This window comes from Toxotes jaculatrix, chromosome 14 (assembly GCF_017976425.1).
Source record: "Toxotes jaculatrix isolate fToxJac2 chromosome 14, fToxJac2.pri, whole genome shotgun sequence".
Classification (NCBI taxonomy): Eukaryota; Metazoa; Chordata; class Actinopteri; family Toxotidae; genus Toxotes; species Toxotes jaculatrix.
In genome coordinates, this window is record NC_054407.1 from 1,489,572 (window position 1) to 1,510,985 (window position 21,414).

General features: G+C 43.1%; 1 protein-coding gene across 1 annotated transcript in view; it reads right to left on the bottom strand.

Moving 5' to 3' along the window:
- Positions 1–18,723, bottom strand: part of LOC121193022 (disks large-associated protein 1-like) — a 41,995-nt gene extending 23,272 nt beyond the window's left edge. Inside the window, exons 1-3 of the mRNA XM_041055120.1 lie at positions 17,305–18,723; positions 7,930–8,144; positions 6,080–6,275 (exon numbers count right to left, since the gene is read on the bottom strand). Of these exons, the coding sequence (XP_040911054.1) occupies positions 6,080–6,275; positions 7,930–8,144; positions 17,305–18,723 (1,830 nt within the window). The remainder of the gene's footprint in view (positions 1–6,079; positions 6,276–7,929; positions 8,145–17,304) is intronic.
- Between the last annotated feature and the right edge of the window lie 2,691 nt (positions 18,724–21,414).

Genomic DNA, 21,414 nt, shown 5'->3' on the forward strand with positions numbered 1-21,414 from the left:
ATCAGGCTAGTGGAGTAAATGTGTGGTGTTTGCTAGCTAGCAAACATGTCTGAAGGCTCGCTAGTGTTGATTAAACATTTGTCATGCATGCTCAAATGTCTTATATGCTGACAAATGCTTGTGTTCACTTCGGAAAGGTAAAAAGCAAGCTAATCAGCTCAGGCGAGGTTTCCAGGTGAGAAGTTGTGAGGGTGGGAGAGTGTGGAAAAGATGGAAGGTCAAAAACATACTTTATCCCCATAAAATGTGACACAAACAAACTGCCTTGCTGCAGCGTGGTGCCAGGAACTCTGAGAGGACACAGGGTTGGTAACAAGACCGATTTCGCCCAGCTGCCACTAGCCGTCCCTGCAGCAGGAAGCTCCTTATGTTGTCTTCCTGCTCCAACAGCTTTCTGTCCCAGTCCCAGTCGCACACAACAACTGCTGATGGCTTTTTTTCCTGCTAAATGTGTGCGTAGGGTTGGCAACTTCCAAAACTAGAAATGCAGTGCAGACGCAGACGGATAGTGACAGGGTTGTTTTGTGGAAGCGGGTTTTTTTAACTTGTGTTTGATTGTGTGAAGGATGGATTAAACCTGGCTACACTGCCTGATGGCCTGCAGCCAACAACCTCTCTGAAACTACTCATTCTGCACACAAACATCCACATTTAAGATCAGTTATGAAAGTGCAACATACAAATGCACCCGGTTTACAAAGCACTAAATTCACTCGGCCTGAATCCCAAAAACAAAAAGCCACATTAGTCAGCAGTGCAGTGACAGTTCATTCAAAGCTCAGTGCCTGAGTGCACTTTCACTACACTTACAAACTGAAGCTCAGAGAAAAGGATTTTTGCCGTTTAGTCAGCATTACTGGATAAATACTGGATGTCTTGGATCGATGGCAACAGTAAATATGAGTTTTTTTTAAATGTAGGTCTCTACCTAGCAGCCCAGGAAGAGAGCAACAGGGAAGTGAAAAGTTGGAGACGAAAAGGTGACTGGGGAGATGGCAAGGTGGATGAAGGACACCACAGAGGTGAAAGGAAAGAGATAAGAGACAGTGACAGAAATCAAATGGCAAAAGGGTTATGGCAGAGTTATTTCCAGTCCAGCTGCTCCACACGGTATGACCATTGTTGCTACATAGTATTTTATATCTGAATAAGAAACACAAATCACACAAATGGATCTTTCTCAAAATGGAGAATGTCTTATCATCAATCTAACCAAAGTGCTTCAGCGTGTATTGTTAGAAGTTAATACATTGTACGATTAGGTTACCTTTACTTCAGTTCGAATCTTTTCCCTTCTCTTCTGGACATATCCAAGTCTAGGTGTAAGTCTAGGCCAGCTCAGCCGAAACAGGTCCAACAAAGTCCATTCATAGCTGGAGTACTCACAGTCAGTGTTCTTTAGATATAGCGGGTAGAAAAATCTGGGACAGACGGACAACCCGGAAACATAATGCCTCCGGCCTTGGCTATCGCGCATAAAAAATGAGTGGCAAAAATATCTCACTGCTGGAAACGATTTATGAGCAAATTAAGAAAGAGTTGAGTGAAAATCAAAACTACAGTAAAGCACTAGCTGAGATTCTGATGGTAACTGCCACAGAAAACACATCCCAGCAGGTCACAGGTTGGCTTTACAAAAGCATTTGACAGTGTCAGCTAGGAGGGCCTATGGAAGATCAAGTACGGGTGTGCAGACAAGTTCATTGATACAGTGCACACACTCCAAAATGGCATGAAATGAGTTGGAGACAAGCCGGAACTCTGCAGTCCGTTCCTGTCACAAATAGGATGAAGCAAGGCTGCATCTTAAAGCTGGGGACACATTACACAAGTTTCACAGTTTTTACAGATTTTGAAAAGACTAGGACACTAACAGGCTGGCTTCAGCAGATTTTTGTATCACGACTGAAAGACTGGGGATCGCACTTAACAACTGCGCCTGATGAGGGAGACTACATGATTTGTCAAACCAACTAAAGCCAACGGAACGCATCAAACTCTTGCACAAACTCTCGTGAGGGCGACAGTTTGAAGGGTAAACAAACTACCAGTTGGTGCATCAATTTGTTGTTTGCCAACTGCCAACAAACTCAAAGAAGAAGGAAGAGGGTTGTGCTATGAACTGCAACCAACATTATATAGGCACTCATACTCCTGTCGTGACTCAATTAATCTCTCCTCCATTTCTGTAATCCAGGTTTGCTTTGACGCCACTCTCCCGATATTCCTGCTACTTCCCGTCATCTTCTGACACTATTTCTTGTGTCCCACCCTATCTTTTTCATTGGCTGTCGGCAACATGTCTTTGCAGTTGGGTCAGTAATCAGTTCACACTACCCAATTGCGTCCAGATTCGGCTCAAAAAATTCAAACGTTTGATTGACTGCATCTGAGGTCCGGTCTGTTCCCCTCACACACCTGTAGATTCGAGTCTTCACCCCCTCACACACTAACAGATTTTTATGCCAACTACCCATGCTGACTGTCCCCAAATAGGACTGACTGGTGAAGACTGGTTGCCCAACTGGGAATCGTGGGTAAAATCTAGCAAAAAATCTTGTAGTGTGTCCTCAGCTGCAGCGGCGCAGAAAACACCATACTCTTCTGCTTGATGTTTTCTGCCCTGCTGCAAGACTCTAGTCCAGAACACTAGTCTTATTTACCGTTTTGATGGTGGCCTATTAAATCCAGCCAAAGTCCAGTACCCTGACAGTATGATCAACAAAGAGAGGAATGGAGAGGATTAGTGAGTGTCAGAGCCACAGTCCAGGATTAAACAAGGAGCATCCATGAATACATCATGAAGATGGCCCCCTGGGATGAACTGCTAAGAGAGTGCCTCAGGCAGCAGAAGACAGAGAGTGATGAGGACAACTAAGGAAGAGAAAGTACTGTGGAAGACCAAGCCCCTCCATGGGATGTGCCAGCAACCAGAGGAAGTGGCTGACATCAAGAAATCCTTCCAATGGCTAGAAAAGGCTGGTCTGAAGGACAGCACAGAGAGCTAAGTGGGACTTTCAAGTTCCAGACTGACAAGCAGTTGCTGACCACCCAACCATACATAGTGGTGTTTGACAAGGAGCAGAGGAGGGAAGTTGTGATATATGGTAATCCCAGCTGACAGTAAGAAAGTACCAGACGCTGAAGGAACAACTGGAACAGACGTAGAGGGTGAAGTCCAAAATAGCCCCAGTGGTAATGGGAGCATGAGGAGCTGTGACCCCCTGGACTGGAAGAGTGGCTCCAGCAGACTCCAGGTACAACATCTGAGGTCTCTGTCCACAAAAGTGCATCCCTAGGAACAACTAAGATACTGCACAGAACCCTCAAACTCCCAGGTCACTGGTAGAGGACCCATGCTTCAGAGAAACACACAACCACCACCAACCCCATGTGGTGTGAGAGGGAGATTATTATTGCATATATACGACAAGTGATGGATTAATTTGTTGCCTAAGGTAGAAGGATATGAGGCGTACAGTTCGGACCAACATCGGCCTTTGTGCAGTCATCTGCTACCTCACCCAAGGAGGTCCACGAGGACACGGTGGCAGCACTAGGGCAGGATGCCCCTTCTTATGGCATGGTAAAGAAGAGGGCTGCTGAATTAAAACATGGCAGAGAGAGCCTAGAGGATGACCCCTATCCTGGAAGGCCAGTCACCATCATCACAGTTGACAAGATCCATTTACAAGATCCGTGATCTTGACATGTTGAAGTAACACAACGGTACATTGCATCAATGCAACCATGCAGTTATCCATAACAAACTCCAGGGTGTCGCTGGGTCCAGAAACTCCTTGGGCTTGATGAGAACCGGATGCGGTACACCATGTAAGAGACATAAAGGATCTCGCCATTTTTGAGGAGGATCCCAAGAGATTTCTCCAGCAATTCGTAACCATGCATGAGACTTGGGTCCACCATTTCCAGCCAGAAATGAAAGAACAACAGAAACAGTGAAAACACTCAGAGTCTCCGGCTCTCAAGAAAGCCAAATCGTTCAGGTCTGCAGGCAAGGTGGGCAAGGTGATGGCCTCGGTGTTCTGGGATCCAAAGGTATTGTTGCTGGTGGACTACCTGGAAAAGGGTCACACTACCACAGGGGCTTACTATGCTGATCTCCTGAGACAGCTAAGGGAGGAAATCAAGACGATTCAACTTGGGAAACTGGCATGGGAAGTGCTCTTCCAACAGGAAAATGTTCCCAAAAGTCTACAGTGGCGATGGCTGCCATCCAAGAATGTGGATTTGAACTTGTCCAGCACTTGTCCTGTTCACCTGACTTGGCACCCTAAGACTACTACCTCTTCCCCAAGATGAGCTCAGTGGTTGTCATTTTGGCGGTGATGATGTCATCAAAAGAAATGAGACTAAATAAAAGAGGCAAAACTTAACATGCATAATTGATTTTGAAGAGTGATTTTGAAGAACTCAAACTAAAACCATAACAATGTCCTTGCATTTGTGACAGACGTGGTCTGAGAAAGTTTTAATACGAACACAATTCCATGCTAAAATGAGCACCAACGTATAAAATAAACAAAATCTCAACTTCCTAAACAGCCGCACACGCTAAAAAAATGTACTTGTGTCTAAAGAAAATAGCATTAAGACTGTGTACGCTGTAAACTTTGCCAGGTTCTGCAGCTGAAAATAATGTTTCTACAACGAAGTATTTCAACTATGGTGTTAAATCTAACCTCTTTCAATAAAGTTAATTAGATACTTGACATCTCTCTTTCTATTTAGCATTTTTTATCCCTTTGTTATTCTTTTCTAATCATGAGCTTGATTTTCACATTGACTTAACCTGAAAACAAACTGTAATTGACAACAACACATTGTGGCAAGTGGTTTAATGGGGGTTTTTGTGGTTAAATCCATGCAGAGGAGGACATCAAACAGGTAATAGAGGCAATTCAGTATGGTAATGATAATTAGGGACAGGTTTAGGATACAAGTGGAGGTTTGAGGTAAGTTTAAGGTGGGACAAATGAAGGCTTATTGGGCACAGCTTCATCTTTCTACTTTAAACTACAGCTTGTGTGTTCAAGGTAATGAATGGCCATATCACCCAGTGCAACAGTGCAGCTCTTTGATGTGTTTTTTTAATAGTTTTTGGACAGAGACAAATCTAATATCAAGGGCTTTGGGTACACACGCAATACTTTAGATTAGAAGGCTTCAGTTTTGGTTTGGATCTGCATATGGATAATGTTAACAAGAAGAAGAATTTAGAATATCACCAGTCGTATCCTTTAAGAAGACACTTGTAATGTGATGGATGGCTTTGTGGAGATGGAAACATGACTCTCATCCTCAGTACAGGCCTTACAGTGCAGACATGCTGGTGGTGCTCTGTGCACAGACCCGGGGTCAGGTAGTATTTGAAACCATTTTCAAACAAGAACGGACGCCCTGTTTTTCAACCTGGACTGAATGTAGTCTTATCATTCGACTCAATGTAATGCATTGTCATTCACCAAGGTACTGTGTAACTTGACTAGTAGATAACTTTGTAACACAAATAGTGAGTTTCTACTGTTTACGTCACAGTTGTCGTGATGAAGGACGAGTGACAGCAGGTAGAGGCATCATCTAACGTTGTTATTCGACCTTTGTATATTTCTTGTTTCCTTCAATGGCCATGTCTGAGTAAGAAAGTGACTCAAACTAACATTCCAGACTGCTGTTAAAGTCTACATACTTTTAGATATTTTCCTTGCTGATGGTAAAAATACATTTGTCAGTGACTCCAGTGATGAAATAAATTCACATCATAAATTCTTCAGTGGAAACACCGGTTCTCCAGTTATGGGAAGGGGTTACTACGACACACTGATTAGATGAATCTACACTTACTTGCCAGATTAAGCTAATGCAGTATAATACAACAGGTATTAAGTACAAGTCAGGAATTTTCAATCCAGTGTAGAACAGCAAATTCTGTTTCACAGCAGAATGCATGAAAATGATTTCAAACACTATCACATCCATCCAAGCTTTTGTGTGTCTGTGGTGACATGACTGGGTGGGGCGTACTGTAAATAAAAAGGCAGCAGTGTTGACAACCAACCTGACTGATGGTGCTCATGGCCCTCATGTAGCTTTCATTGCGTGAGCGGTATTGGGGTGAGGACAGCAGCGATTTGGGGTCGAGGAGGGTTTTGGGGTCCAGGGTATCCAGGCTTCTATTGATTGAAACCTCACTCACCGCACGCAGGTAACTGTGGCTCCTGATCTGCAGTTTGGGAGAGTGCTCCGTTGAAATCCTGACAGAGGGACGACAGGGATGGAGAGTTAAACACACGTTATTGCTGTACTTAGTCAACATTGTTTATTTCAGTCACTATCCTTGTTACATAAAATAACCACAATTTAACCACAGAGATGTGGAGGTTCAGAGATTCAGCTGCGGAATTCATTCAACATGCAACCACAGCAGCTTCTGAAGCTGCCAGCCTCTCTGCTGTCACACATCTGTCATTCAGTCAGCTCAGAGCTGCGGTCTGCTGTAGTACAGTGGAACATGCGGTTCGCTCATTACGTGGTTTTGTCAATATGTGCTGTCAAGATTTCAGAACCAGGCTGTTTTTATTTGCACAAATATTAAAGGCTCTTTTTCACAACATAAAAAGCGTCAATCAAACATATGGCTTAGATGTGACAGTGATAAAATGAAGACTATGAGGCTAAAAAAATTCTGTTCCCCAAAAACATCTGACCCACATACAGGCCAATAGCAGTTTAACTAGGCTTAATGCTAACAATGTTAGTCACTCTAATTGAATATTTGAGTAGAACTGTTGTTGTTTTAAAGGAATATTGATCTCAGACATTTATTCCTGAAGCCACGAATGACTCTGATGATCTAGATGTTGTTTTTCCTGTACTTTGTGTGATAATGTTCTTCTTCAACATCTATGTCAGTCTCCTGAAGTCTGCCAGGGTCTTTCAGAGAAAGTAGACTAATATAAGACTTGTCATTTTGTAAATGACAAAGCAAAGTAATACATACGTGGGATTTAATTATTGATTGTGTATATTCAACATATGGTAAATACCAGTTTTCTTCTCTGCAGGTTCAACTTCTCCCACACACATTTCTATAATCAGGATTCTGCTGTACAAGTTGTTCACAGTCAAATTATGCAGTTTCTATTGCCGTGGTCTCTCTAGGCATCAATAACATGATAACATATCAAAATGTAGATTACAAAAAAAAAGAAAAAGAAAAAATGATAGAAAGCTCCTTTCTGTTCTGTTTGGCCTGTGGTTTGCTTCTACACCTCTCACTACAGACAGAGGGAGTGTGTGTGACACAGTAAGAAGATACAACAGAAGAAACTGACAGCAATGACTCTGTGTTCAGAGAGCTGTGAGAGCTTCATTAGACAAAGCTGATTTTTCAGGCTTCCAGCTGTAGATCCGACTTCAGATTACACCTCTCTCAGGGGCAAACACTGCAAGCTATCCTTTACTTCGTAGAAGTCGGGATCTTGGACCTCCAGAAAGTGGTCCATGACATCATCATCACTGCCAAAATGGTGACCACTGAGCTCCTTCTTCATCTTGGGGAAGAGGTAGTAGTCTGAAGGGCTAGATCAGGTCAGATCAGGCCAAGGACCTCCTTGGGTCCAGTGTTGTCCATTTTCTCAGACTGAGTTATGGCTCTCGTTCTACTTTAGACCAAGGACTTATCAGCCAGCCAAAATATCAGTCATCCCTTAATAAATATTATAACACGGCCATTGCAAAGCTTGTTTAACCACGACAACACTTTGTTTTTCTGTGGTTTTCTCTCTGATCACTGTGCTTTTAATCGTAGATGTCCATAAATCTCTGTATTGTTTATTTAAAGGAATATGAGGAGACTGAACTCATGTGAAATGTGATGCATGGTTTAAAAAAAGTTAAATCTCTTACTGTAGAGTGGTCATCTCAGTCAGCGATGGCTGTGTGGCTTTCAGGTAGCTGGCCCGGCGTGCCTGGATCTTGGGAGAGGGTTTGGGACTCCCGTCAGAGTCTCCACTGTCGTCCTCAGCCATGGCTTTGACGTAGCTGCCGCTCCTCATCCTCCGACAGGGGATGTCGTCTTCCTTCCCCAGAGGAGAGAAGCCGCTCCACTCATCCTGAGGTACCTGATGACCGGGCAGAGAAGAAAGAGAAACGCTGTCAGGAGGATCCACTCCACTGCTGTCTGAGTCCCAGCCACCAAACTGGCTACCTAAACTGGCCTGATGGTACATGGAAGCTATAAGAACAGAGGTAACATGCAGTGCAAAAGAAACGCAATACAGACTAAACTGATGGCTGGCATTTTTCTTAATCCATCACTGTCTCTCACACACACACACACATGCATCCATGCACAGCTCCCTCACTGCTGTGGTACAGTCTGTTGGCTAATTAGCATGGAACAGTATGTGTATGGGTGTGCTTGGGTCGGACTGAAATTTCTCTCTGGCTAATTGATACATCTGCTTTCCAGGAGTCAGCTCAGTTCATCAACACAGAACTGAGTCCATGCATGAGCACATGAGAGTGTGTGTGTGTGTGTGTGTTTATATGTGTCTGCACTTTAACAGAGACATCTTCATGATAATGATGTTTTCACAATGATAAACGGGGGAGAAAAGATAACACAGGACTTTAATGGTTTTCATTTTCCAGAAATGAGTTCACCAAAATTACAATCCAGTCCGATAGTTCTGATTTCATTTGTCCAGAGTAACCGAGGACATTGCTTTTCAAAGTCAAGTTGATTTTTTTTTTTTTTTTTTCAAAAATAAATCTTTTACTGCTCTGAGTGCCACAAACACACTGTGTTGGACTGGTTGCACAACTCGTAGGCATGGCTTTGAAAAAGGAAAGTAGGTGTACTACTACATAACACTGGCCTTAAGTAAGAAAATATGATCCTTTAAAGGATTAGCCTTGTGCCACTAATGAAAAGCCAGAGAGCCACATGTGCCTCAGATAATTGTCATAGGATCTAATAAACAAAAATCTGATAGTCAGCTGTTTAACAAAGGGGAATGATTCAGGTTTGGTAATAGTCCTGAGTTAGAGGACACTTGACTACAACTACTAGAGAACAATACTGTGTACAGTGTACAATGCAGAATAAATATGCTGTGAGTGCGTGAGTCTTCAGTGTTCTTCCCAGTCTAAAGGAGAAATAATATAAAGACAATAAAGACGAGACAGGAACCAATGAAGAGACACAGCATTAAACCTGAATCAGTCTGAAGCCTGCAGTGTGAGGGCGGCTCATTGGTGCAGTTGGCTAATTTCTTACGATAACTGTTTGACATACGTGATGTATTGTATAGAGATATGTTAAGTCACTGACATGTTATAGAGACTGTCATATACAGTGCTTCAGAGGTCCTACATCTCTGCTAACACACAGAGTGAAGCAGCGTTTGGTTTCATCTTTGCAGCAGTATGGATGGTTTCAGCTTTCTCATGCAGGCCTGTGTCACCACAGCCCACTCACACTGGACATGTCCACCCATAGCAGGGGGAAACACAGGTGGAACTAATAACAGTAATGAGGTTCTGCTCCATTTAGCTGTGCCACTGTGCCATGACAGTCGGCAGGCACCGCACCAGAACCCTGAAACTGGCACACCTGAGTTCCAATACAGCCATTATTAATATTACCGGTACCTCCTGTGTGTGACAAGTCCACATGTCAAGCCAGATAAGGGTCTGCGAGACTTAATCCACTTTTTTTAAAAGAGCAAATGAAAGTACTCAGTATCTCACAGTCTATGGTTGGTATATGTACAAGCTACTACCGCTCATTATTTTTAATTAACCACACCTTTTTAAGCACGCTTGTGCCAGCTGGAGCGATTCCAGCTCAGTGTGTCAAACTTGGGAGCGTTTACTGCCTTTAGACTGCAGGCCCGGAGTGTGAGAATTTGACAGACAATAACAGAGACAGACAGCAGGAGAACTGCGCCGCTACTCTGACTAATTACATATGAATCACTGAGGGAAAGAAGCCGAACAGATCTGCTGGGCTAAATGTCTCTCTCTCACCCTCTCTTTCTCTCTGTGTGTGTGTACGTGCATGCATGCGTGTGTGTGTGACGTCAAAGAAACACAAATGAGCAGTTTGGCTATAAAAAGAGAATGCGGGGAAAGGACCAGCTGCAGTAGCATCAGCAGCGCCTCTCACCCACGCACAGGCCTCGCTTCCACTGCAGCTCCTCACTCATTCTACTGTAATGGCTGAAGAACAGTGGAACACAATGCTTTATGTGCTTCACACTGTCATTAGTGCATTACATGCTCTTCGCTGGACATCTGATGCATTGCCGAGGTTTAGCAATTAAGCCGAGGAACTGAGAAATAAGTCACAGGGAATCTGTGTCTATAAAGTATATCCACAGCATCGACTGTGTGTCTCATGTTGCTGCCTGTACATTGTTTCCTTGGCAACACTTTGGCTGTTTTGATGGCTTAAGGCAGCAGCATTAGAGATAACAGGTACTGTAACCGTGCTGCCAGCAGGCGTGCTGTTGAGATGCTGAAGATGATAATTTGCAGATTGAACATATACAGCCGAGGGGAGCGCGAGGACAGCTTTAATGTGTTCTCCTGACACCCGTGATACAGCAGCTCTGACGCGCTGCTTTTTAGCTGCCGTTTGCCTCAGTCAAAGAAAGACTGTTGTTTGAAAGCAAAGTGTAGTTTTTTTCTTTTCTTTTCATGTTCAGCTTTTGATTGTGTGCACTTTTTTTACTTTGTGTTTTTCTCTTTGCCTTCGTGCTTCATACTTAAAAAAATAAACGGCGACTTTCATATGTAAGTGACAGACTCATCATGCTTCTATTAAGCATTTCCACCCTAAAACTAGGGTTAAGTGATTGTACAAGTTAAACTGTGTGAGAATATAAATTTATCAACTGTCATACCAACTGTGTTAGGGTGTGTGTGTGTTGGAAAGTCAATGAGCAAGACTGATTTAGGACAATATTGGATTTTTTTTATGATTTCTGAATCAATTTGAAGAAGTGCCTTAATCTTGAGAATTTAATTAGCGGGATTAGACAAAAAAAATAGTTTATTTATGATGAGTTTCTTAACAAAATTTCCACAAAATGTTACTGCAAATGAAAACCCTCTAACAACTGTTCTGAATGTAATATTAGAAAATGCAGTCACTATTGTTTCTTATATAAAATTCTTAATTTTATGAGCTGAGCAAGGAACAAAAAAGGGTCTAAAACTTATCTGCTCTTTATACACAGAGTGTTGAAGATATTCAGAACTAAAGAAAAAAGCGTGTGCTTTCACTTTCTGTCAAATTCATGACATGATTGCAGTATTTTGAATAAGCGTCTGGATCACAGTTAATAAATGAGTCACCGTGCCTAGCTTGTTGAGACTGACAGGAGGCAGAGCAGAGTGAATGTGAAACAACAAGTCTGAGCTACTAAATGATCTCTTTGTCTCCTGCCCACACAGGTCTGCTCCTGAAATACACGGGGCTTCCGATGATCTGTCCTGTCCCGTCAGCTGAGGTCAGCATAGCTGCAATTTGTGCCTCTCGTGTGTTACTGAGGGATCCAGCAGTTTCTCTAAAAGACCATTAACTGGTGAGGTTTGAACCCAGAAAGGGTTAAAAAAAAAACCTGTCTTTGTCATTCAGTGGGCAGAATGTTTTTCATCCAGCTGGGGTTAGAAGAGTCTCTGGGGATTCTGGAAATACCGTCAGAAATACACTAAGTACCCACAGGTACGCTAACGCATGAGAGGCACAAAATGGTTTTTAGGGTCAGAAATCACAAAGTGATACACTGTTAAAAGAGCTAAACACATTTCTGTTGAAGCTGCTATTTAATAATATCATAATAAAAGGTCAAGTTGAAATAATGTCTGAAAGAGTGAAGAGCACAAACCAATAAAAGCCCGTTCCTAATGAAGGCCACTTATTTTTTTTTTATTCACAGGAGTGGAGTCACCTGTGCTATAATGGCTAATTCCGTCAGCACAACAACAAAGTCCTATCAACCTCACTGCTCCGTCTCTCTGTTGCTCTGTCACTCAGTTGCTGTACTTTTTATTTCTTTCTTACTAGTTTGCTCAAACACATCCTTTGAGCTTCCTGGAGGCTTTTATTGTGGAACATCTGCAAAGAATGTTCCTGGAGGCTTTTATTGTGGAACATCTCCAAAGAATGTGTTTCTGGACAGAAAACTTAAGGCTGATTTATACTGCACTGTATGCATTATACTGTCTGGAGACATCAGAGATCATGAGGATTATCGTCTGTCACTATATATTAGCTGGTATGTTCTGTTGGTATATGTTGGTAATTCTGCTGTGTGTCATAAATGTGAACTGTATCATTGAATTTCTAACCATATACACACACACATACATTCAAGCACACGATCATCCCACACAGCACAGGACAGGTAACAAATAAACAGCAGCAGTATGTGCTGGGGAGGTCATTTCATTTTTACAGCTACAGCAGCCTGGAACGAGCTGAACCGAATTCTTTCCTCCATTCCACGAGCTAAGGTTCCACAGCTCTCTGTCACATCATCTGAATTCTATCAGATCTGAATTCAGCATTGAATGTGGCATGTTCCTGGTTCAGCTTTCTACGTTCAGTTAAAAGTAAAGTCAAAGAGTCAACTGAGACTCGTAATAACATAATAGGCAGAAAGCCTGAAAATGAGATATAAAATGTTGACCAACATTAGCAATGTTCATTCGCAGCCATGAACTACCTTCCATATTTTCGAAACAATGGTTGGAGGAGTCATAGCGAGGCAACCGTACAGTGGATGAACCTGTAAGTGTGACAAGCTGTCCTGATTTCAGTGCTCTCTAGCAGCTCCGCACTAAGTTTGATAAAACTCCTCATTCCTCCTGTGTTTCACCCAGCACAGTCTGCCCAATCAGAACAACCCGTAGGCGGGACATCTGTCCTGCTGACTGATTCCACGCAGAACTACACAGTGGGAATGTATATCTCCACTGTGGAAATGAGTCCAAGAATAAAAGATTGTTTTAGAGTGAAGTCAGATGAACTGTGTTTTGGTGAGTGTAACATTTTGAAGTTTTACAGAAACTTAAAAGGCTAAAATAAAGTCACATGCTTCAGGAAATGACTGGCATCAGCACAGGGTATAAGCAGATAGTAGCTGTTTGGCATGAGCATGCAAAATCACTGGTGAGGTCCTTTAAGCCTTCACAGCTCTGTCATGTAATCACTCTTCCATGTTCATCCAGCCAGGGAGTTTACTCAAATTCAATATAATAGAATCAATTCACTTAAACTCTACTGTGTTCAAATACACTGGGCAATTACTCCAGAGTTTTCAACACTTCTACTTCCTGGGTAGTCTGTAGTTTAACACCTCCCCAACACTTAGCACAGCACTCCAATGCACAGCACAGCACAACAACAACAAGCCATCAAGACACAAACACTAAGGAAAGGCACAATAACTGGCAGAAAGGCAGGAAGGGAAAGCACTACTAAATTAAAAATGAGGTCTACAAACGGGAAAGGATGTCGTTCTTCATGAGTTCATGTCATTACCTAGCATTCAGAGAGTAAGGCTGCTACTGGCTCTGCACTTACTTCTCTCTTCAACTCAAAAGGAGGACAGAGGAGGAAGAGGAGAAGGAAGAGGAAGGCTCTTCAAACCAAGAGGAAGTAAAGGAGGTGGAGGTGGGTTGGTGGGTGGCAGAGGGGGTTGGGTTGACAGGAAGCGTGGGGGTGAGTTGGGTGAGTGAAGAAAAGGCGGGAGGGGAGGAGTGGTGGAGAAGGGGGGGGGGGGGGGGGGGGGGGGTGGCAGTGGGGTTCTTCGGAGATTAGAGTAATAGACTGGTGATAGGGAGCAATGTTCCCTCTATGGCTGCGGACACACTACGACCTGACTCTGAAAACACACTGCACAGGTATTAGCCCTGCGGAGAGGGCTGTTCGAGGATGCTTGGAGATTTTGCTTATTAAAATTATTGCCCTGCTGAACTCCACTGTAGATTGATGTTTTCAGTCCTGTTATTAAGTAACCAAGACCCAGACCTAAACCTGTGTGAAACCGCATGGTTATTCGCTCATTACTGGTCTTTGGTGAAGGGGGGGGGGGTGGTCATTATGTTTATATACACACTGAGATGAGGGAGAATAGTCAAGCACTAGAGATTTTGCTCTTTCTTTCACAGTCTCTATCCCTCAAATATACTGTATCTGACTATATATAATACACAATATTACCCTTGACCCATAGGATACTGAGCTTCCAGAATTCAGGCTTACTTGTGGTTCCTTGAGTCTCCCAATGTAGAATAGGAGGCAGAACCTTCAGCTCTCAGGCTCCTCTAATCTGGAACCATCTACCAGTTTGGGTCAGACCCCCTCTCCATGTTTAAGAGTAGGCTAAAAGCCTTCCTCTTTGATAAAGCTTATAGTTAGCTCTTACTCAGATTTGCCTTGAACCATCCCCTACTTATGCTGCTATAGGCTTAGACTGCCGGGGGACTTCCCATGATGCACTGAGCTCCTCTCTTCTCCTCTCCCTCTCCATCTGTACTCATTCATATTCCATTAATTGCATTAGTGTCTTCTTGTCATTCTTAGTCTTGCTGTGGAACCTGATCTGGGTTTTCTTTCCTTCATGGCAGACCAGGTTGAGAAATTAGAATCAAAGACGCAAAAAAATAATTAAAAAAAACCTTATATGGATTGAGGTGCACAGACAAATAACAATAACTATAAAAACATTGACACATGTCCATGGTCAAGTTCCTCTTACTTTCTCCATACACGCTGACAGTTAATGAAATGGTGCTGGTCAGAAACCTGTCAGGTGACGTCACCATCTGCTGCAGACAGCAGCATCACCAAACACCAGCCGACAGAGGAGGTCAACATCAGTACCTGCTGTTCACCACGAGACTTGAGGCTCCACACAGTTCTGGGTTTGGTTACTCTTTCAACAAGGCACAAGTGATTAGATAGATAGATATTAAAGCTAACATTTAGTACATAGCATTTTTTAACCCATGTCATTCAACAGTATGATAATTAGAGCATATAATTGGTTGATTCATTGATTAGTTGATTGACAAAACAGATGATTGGCAACAAATTTGAAAGTTGATTAAAGGTTACAGAATGTTTGGCATTTTTATAAAAAAAATTTTTTATAAAAATGCCAAACATTCTCATGTTTCAGCTTCAGATCTGAGTATGTGATGATTTTCTTCACTGAAGTTGAACTGAACATGACCTGAGTTTTGGACGGGTCTGAAAAAAAAAAAATAGTAATCTGATGATTAAGCTTGAGCTTCAGGAAACTGTGATGAGTCAAAAAATAATAACTGGCACATTAACCAATAATGAATTTGAATATTAATTTAATAAGATAAATCAATTTTCAAATTGAAACAAAATTGAATGAACCATTTCCAGAATTCCACAGCCTTGAGGTTAGTAAAAATATATCATTATATTTTTAAAATATCATTAGAAAAAAGTGTCTGTAGGTTGATGAATGTGGTCAAGATTGAATCATGCTAAAAGCCCTCATATTACCAGCTCTAGTGTGTCCCCAGCCTTAGCCAGCGATATCCAGTCATAGTTTCCAGCCATGTTAATCTGCAGGTGTCATTCCAACCAAACACTAAGCCAATGCAGGGGCTGAGTTAGAAAAGACTCTGGCCTTTGATTCAGACTATAAACTAACCATACCTGACCTTTAAATAACAGAGTAATACATTTGATCTGGTTTCTTTGCCCGCTGCATCTTGTCTTGATGACCACATTTTTAGGTTAGTGCCATCTTATCATAACTTGATGGGTATTATCTCTAGATAACAAGGTTTAAAGTGTCCCAATGTCAAAATACAGCACTCTGGATGTTCAGCTGATGAAAAAGTCCCAGAATATTTGTATAATTAAATACTTAAAATTATTATATTATTATATTAATTATATAATTAAAGTGATCCAAATCATCAAAGTGATCCTGTTTAAAGTCTCTCTGGACAGTAAACGCACTAAACTCTGATGGTAGATGATGATAAGTATACTGAGTATAGGTACCTTATAACCTTGAAACCAAGGGGAGAATCTCCTCGAATAAACGATAACGTGTAATTTATACATTTCTTTAAGACAAAGCTGAAGGCCACAATTGGCTTCTTGCTAAAAACAATCATATTAACCAACTGGAAAGAAGCCATTAACTGTCTGTGAGCAAGACAGCTAATATGAGCTATCAAGATGAACATAGGTCCAGTTACAGCTGCCAGGGAAAAGAAGCCTCAGCACAGAACACGTGGATGACATTAGCATGATATTTTCTCTTACCTCCTAAAGGCACACAATTATAACAAAGCGAATAAGTGATAAAAACAAAGACTCAATGACGAACAAATCATTTTTCATACTAATTTTACTTCCACAGTTTCAAATCTCTCTCTAGTTTGGTAGGTAGTGAGTCACAATGCAGGGAAGTGTGTTCGTGGCTGGACTGCACAAAAATTTGATTTTCTTTTGTGACACCCACGGGCTCCATATGAAGACAAACGCCCTCCCCCCCCTGTAAGATGGCTGTCTCTTCTCCTGAAATAAACCAAAGAACTGGAGATGGAGTGCGAAAGACCAAAAACTTCTCAAGCTTGCTCTGCGTCAGCCCCTAGGAATATAGTTCATATATTTCCAACCCAGTTTTACTGTGAATATTATGTTCATTACATTATTCATTCAGAGTGGAGAGTTATTAGTAACACTAGCAAGTTGTCACCATGGGAATCTTTCCCAAAGACTGTGGCAACAGACGGTGATAATGCTCACTGTATATTACAGATCATTCTGGGAATTTTTAAAGGAGCTGAATCCAGGGCACTGAAATGATTTTGGCATTGGGATAACCTAAAACTCTGCCTGGAATCCCTGCTAAAGTAGCACTTCATGACCTATGGGACTCAAAAATGATTAACGGAATATGGCAGCTGTGGAGACAGCAGCTGTGGACGTCCCAGAACTCATTATTGATTTAAAATTTTGAATGTCCACTTTAGTAATGGATCCCAGTCACTGGTTTGCCCTTCTCTAACTGAAGCTGAACTTCTTCGGAGAAGTCCAAGACAATAGTGTTTGGTAGGACTGAAAACCTGAAGTCTCAGAGGACTGGACACCACTGAGTTAGAGGAAACATTGGTGAGGAAAGTAAGTCGTGGAGAAAAGGGAGTCAACAGAGGGGAGAAGGGTGAATCGACTGGTTTTGGATGGGAGTCGGGGGAAGAATTATTTACCTGTAAGAAATGGCAAGAGCGCTCCTGCTGCTGACTGCCCTTAGATTTGACTAGAGCTCTATCTAGGTTTAGGTTACCGGATCCTGCGCTGGCTCGTAGCTGGTTGTGGCTGCTGTTGTTGGTGTAGACCTCTCGGGCCCTGCTCACCGTTAGGCTCGACGACCATGCCCCTTTCTTCACAAGGGGCCCGTCCACAAGACCCAGTGGCAGCAAGGGGCCACTTCCTCCACCGATACCGCCACCGCTGTTATTGCTGCTACCACTAACTGGCACACATGCCGACGATGCTGCATACTTCACATCGTTGTTGCTCCTGGAGGCTTTGAGTGCAGAGTGGTGGTGTGCGTGGCCATGGTGTGCGTGGGTGTGTGTGTGCTCGTTGAGTGTGCCGTAAGGGTCCATCATAAAGTACTGCTGGGACTGCGAGGAGGAGAGAGGGGGCAGGGGAGATTGGGGGAACTTGTCTGGGTTGTTGCCGGGGTAACGGCCCATTGTCATGGCGATGGGCGAGGGGGAAATGGAGGGTGAGGGTGAGGGTGGAGGTTGGTGGTGATGAGGGTGGTAGAGACACAGCTCCCGTTCCAGGTTGTCATCTGAGCTCCAATATCCGGAGCCCGGAGCAGATGCTGAGCCGTGGAGCTGGTGGTGGTGGTGGTGGTGGCTTCGATGCTTGGGCTCCGCTGATCGACAGCGCTCACGGCTCTTGCTGCGCTTCCGGTGGCGCACTCCCACTGGTGGAGTTTCACCCTCTGGGCTGGCCCTTGAACCACCACCACCACCTCCTCCGCCACCACCACCACCATTAACACTCCCATTATTGGCCCCCTTGGAGGACTGTGTGTGGTGTGGGCCCTCCAATGAATGTGACTTGGTGAAGAGTTTCTGGACTGAGTGGACCAGGTGGCGAATTCTCCCTGGACTGTCATTGTTGTTGTTGTTGGCCCCCATCCCCCCACTGTGGGCCAGCACTCCTCGTTTGTACTGCAGTGTATGGTAGCCATCTCTGGAAAATGACGGCTGACGCTCAAACGGGTCCGCAAAGTTTGCTGGTACCCGGGTGGGCGTTTTACCTCCATAGCCTCCTCCAGCTACTCCTCCTCCTCCTCCCCCTCCTCCTCCTACATATGGTACCATGGCCATACACTCATCCTTTACCTCAGGATGGTGAGTTGAGGAGGTGGAGTGGCACCTCCTTGGGAAGGTTCCATATGGGACGATGCTGTTGCTGTCAGAGGGGTACGAGGTACGCTGAGCATTGTAGTAGGGCAGCTCAGCTGGATGCGGCATGGGGATGGGCACAGGCATGTCCATCTGACTGATCAAATATGGCTTGCGGTCAACATGGTGACCCAGTGGATCATATGATGGTTCATAGGAGACCACGTGATGGTGACTCCGACTGCTGGACAAGCCTTTCATGACAGGGGGAAGGATGGGTGAATGGAAAGAGGAATGATATGGATGAGAGATGCCAGGAAGGCCCGTGATCAGTGAAGGGCTGCAGAAGACTGTCCCTGAGAGGAGAGCTGCAGACTCTGGAAGACAGGAAGAGAGAGGAAGACAAGAACAACAAGACAAACAGTTAATGCAAGGCAACAAGTCCAACATAAACAAACAAGTCATACCATGGGAATGACAAAGGATCCAATGTATCAGGACACAACCCACCGGGTTTAATTACATTGTATTAGTGTTGTAGATGTCAAGTGCTTTCAGCTAGTGAACTTATGACCATTATAGCATGTATCACACAGGCATCTGTTAAAGGGGCCCACAGTTGTATGCATTCAGAGTTTGATCCTCTTTGTTCCCACATGAAAAGCATTTAGAAACTGGACTAAACTATATTTTAGTTAATTATATAGCACACACATTAACAAAAAACAGCATGTCTAATCAGTTCTGATTTATTTTTACACACTTTACCTTGGCACTTTTATTGTGATTTTGCCATCAGTCCATCTACCCATATATCCACTTATCCTGTGCAGGACTCGGAGGACTAGAGCCTATCCCACAATACACTGGGTCACATTCACTCCTACTGCCAATGCAGAGTCTCCTGCTCACGGGTCCTGCATGTCTTTTGGGCAGCGGGAGGGAACCAGCACAGCTGGAGATAGCCCATGCAGATATATGGGGAACAAGCTAACTCCACATAGAAAGTCTTAGGCATTCGAACTTAGAGCTAACCCCCTCACCCTCAGTCAACATTTTTTTCGTGCTACATGATGCTACCAACAAAAAATGCACACCCCAAGACACTTAATACTTCAGTTATATACCTCCAAAAATAACAATAAAAACATTCCACGTCACCTGGGTCAAATGTAGCTGAAAACAGTTGTTGTCTAACGCCACAGCAAGATCTGAACTGTCATGCTCAATAATGAATGTGGGCCTATTCATCTGTGTCTGACAGCTCAAGCCATGGCTCAAACTGCCATGAGCTGGAATGAGTTTGAGACATGAAACTCAGCACCATAACTGGAAATGATATGCAAATAATTCCAATAGGCCTGACTGTGGCACTATAATTAATAGCCAAAAAATTTTAAAAACTTTGAAAGCCCCCCAAAACACTGTGAGTCTGCCTGACTTGAAATCCATCACAGATGTAAATTTCTATGTCTTTAACAAAAAGTCTCGGACAGTAGATTTTTTACTAATTTGCATAATATGAAAAAAAAGGACATTGTTATGCCAAATTTGGAGTATAGTCTTACAGGACTCAGATACACAATTGTATTACAAATGGCCAAAAACAGTCCAAAATCATCTGCCAGCAATCAGAAAATGTTGCCAAGAACAAGGCTTAGCAGGAAACTGACAAGAACTCAAGTTGTCTTAGTGCAATCCTGATTAAACTCAGCAGGGACATCCAACTGTGTCCTGAACATACACCCCAATACGCTTAATACTTCAACTATGCACTTGTGAACATAACAACAAAACTTGGATCAAATGTAGCAGAAAACGGCTTTGCATCATACAATCATCTTCCATTACATTAACTCCAGTTCAAATATTTACTTATATGCTTTTTTTTTTTTGAAGTAAAATATTAATAAGCAGCACTGAAAAAGATTTCTTTCATCAATGAGCTCCCCAGTGCATCCACTATATAACACTATAAACAGGATAAGATGTTATTTCCTACATGGACACTGCTGAAATATGTGTTTGTCTCACTCCTTTGAACACAATCAAAGTAGCTGAAGTGCCTTTATTCATCTTTTGTTTGTGAGGGCCTGCTAACCACACCTTTTCACACTTTCTTATGCTAACTTGCATGTGTACTTAATGTGTGCCCCAGAACACAAAGATAAAGCAACAACTATTTTATCAGCATTCAAAACCTACAGCTTGCTTTGGTAAACACGTTGTAATAAAACAACTAGAACGACAAGTTGTTCTTACTAATGAGGTAGGTGGTATACTGGGTTTGTTACAGAATAGCGACTTCTTCATTTTTCAGACATACTGCAGAGCATCAGTGTTTCTACTGGCCGACTGTGCGCATCCACATGGTCAAAGCCGAATAAAGGTGAACTCTGAACTGCAAGTCCACCGGAGGCCAACTGGAGCTGGAACAGCAAAGACGTGCTCGTTTGTTGTTTGAGCTGAAGGAGGGGTGGAGGAAACATTCGTAGGACAGAAGCGTAATGTGACCATACCTACAAGAGACGCGCCAACGAGGCTCCGAGTGGCTCAGCTGGGAGCCGAGAACAAACCGTTGCTTGGGGCAACACCAAACCTCTTAATCACTGGACCAAATTTAAAATGTGGGAGGATGATTCAGGGACTAAAACCAGCATGCAAAGCAGTTCCATCCAAACAGATTTTGTTTCAGTCGGTCGGTAATCAAAACATAAGCACAATCAACAGAGGAACGATAGGTATTAAAAGTCAGTCCTTTCCCAAGATCAAGGCCTGTCTTTTTTTTATTTCCACTCAGCGTGCCACACCAACACAATCAATTCAGCCTGCACTCATTAAGTGCAGGTAACAGTACTGTAAGAAGCCCCCCTCTCTCTGACCTTATATAACAGTGAGGCCACATCTCAGGAGACTATGGGAAAAGGCTCCAGGGATCAGACTGCGCACAAG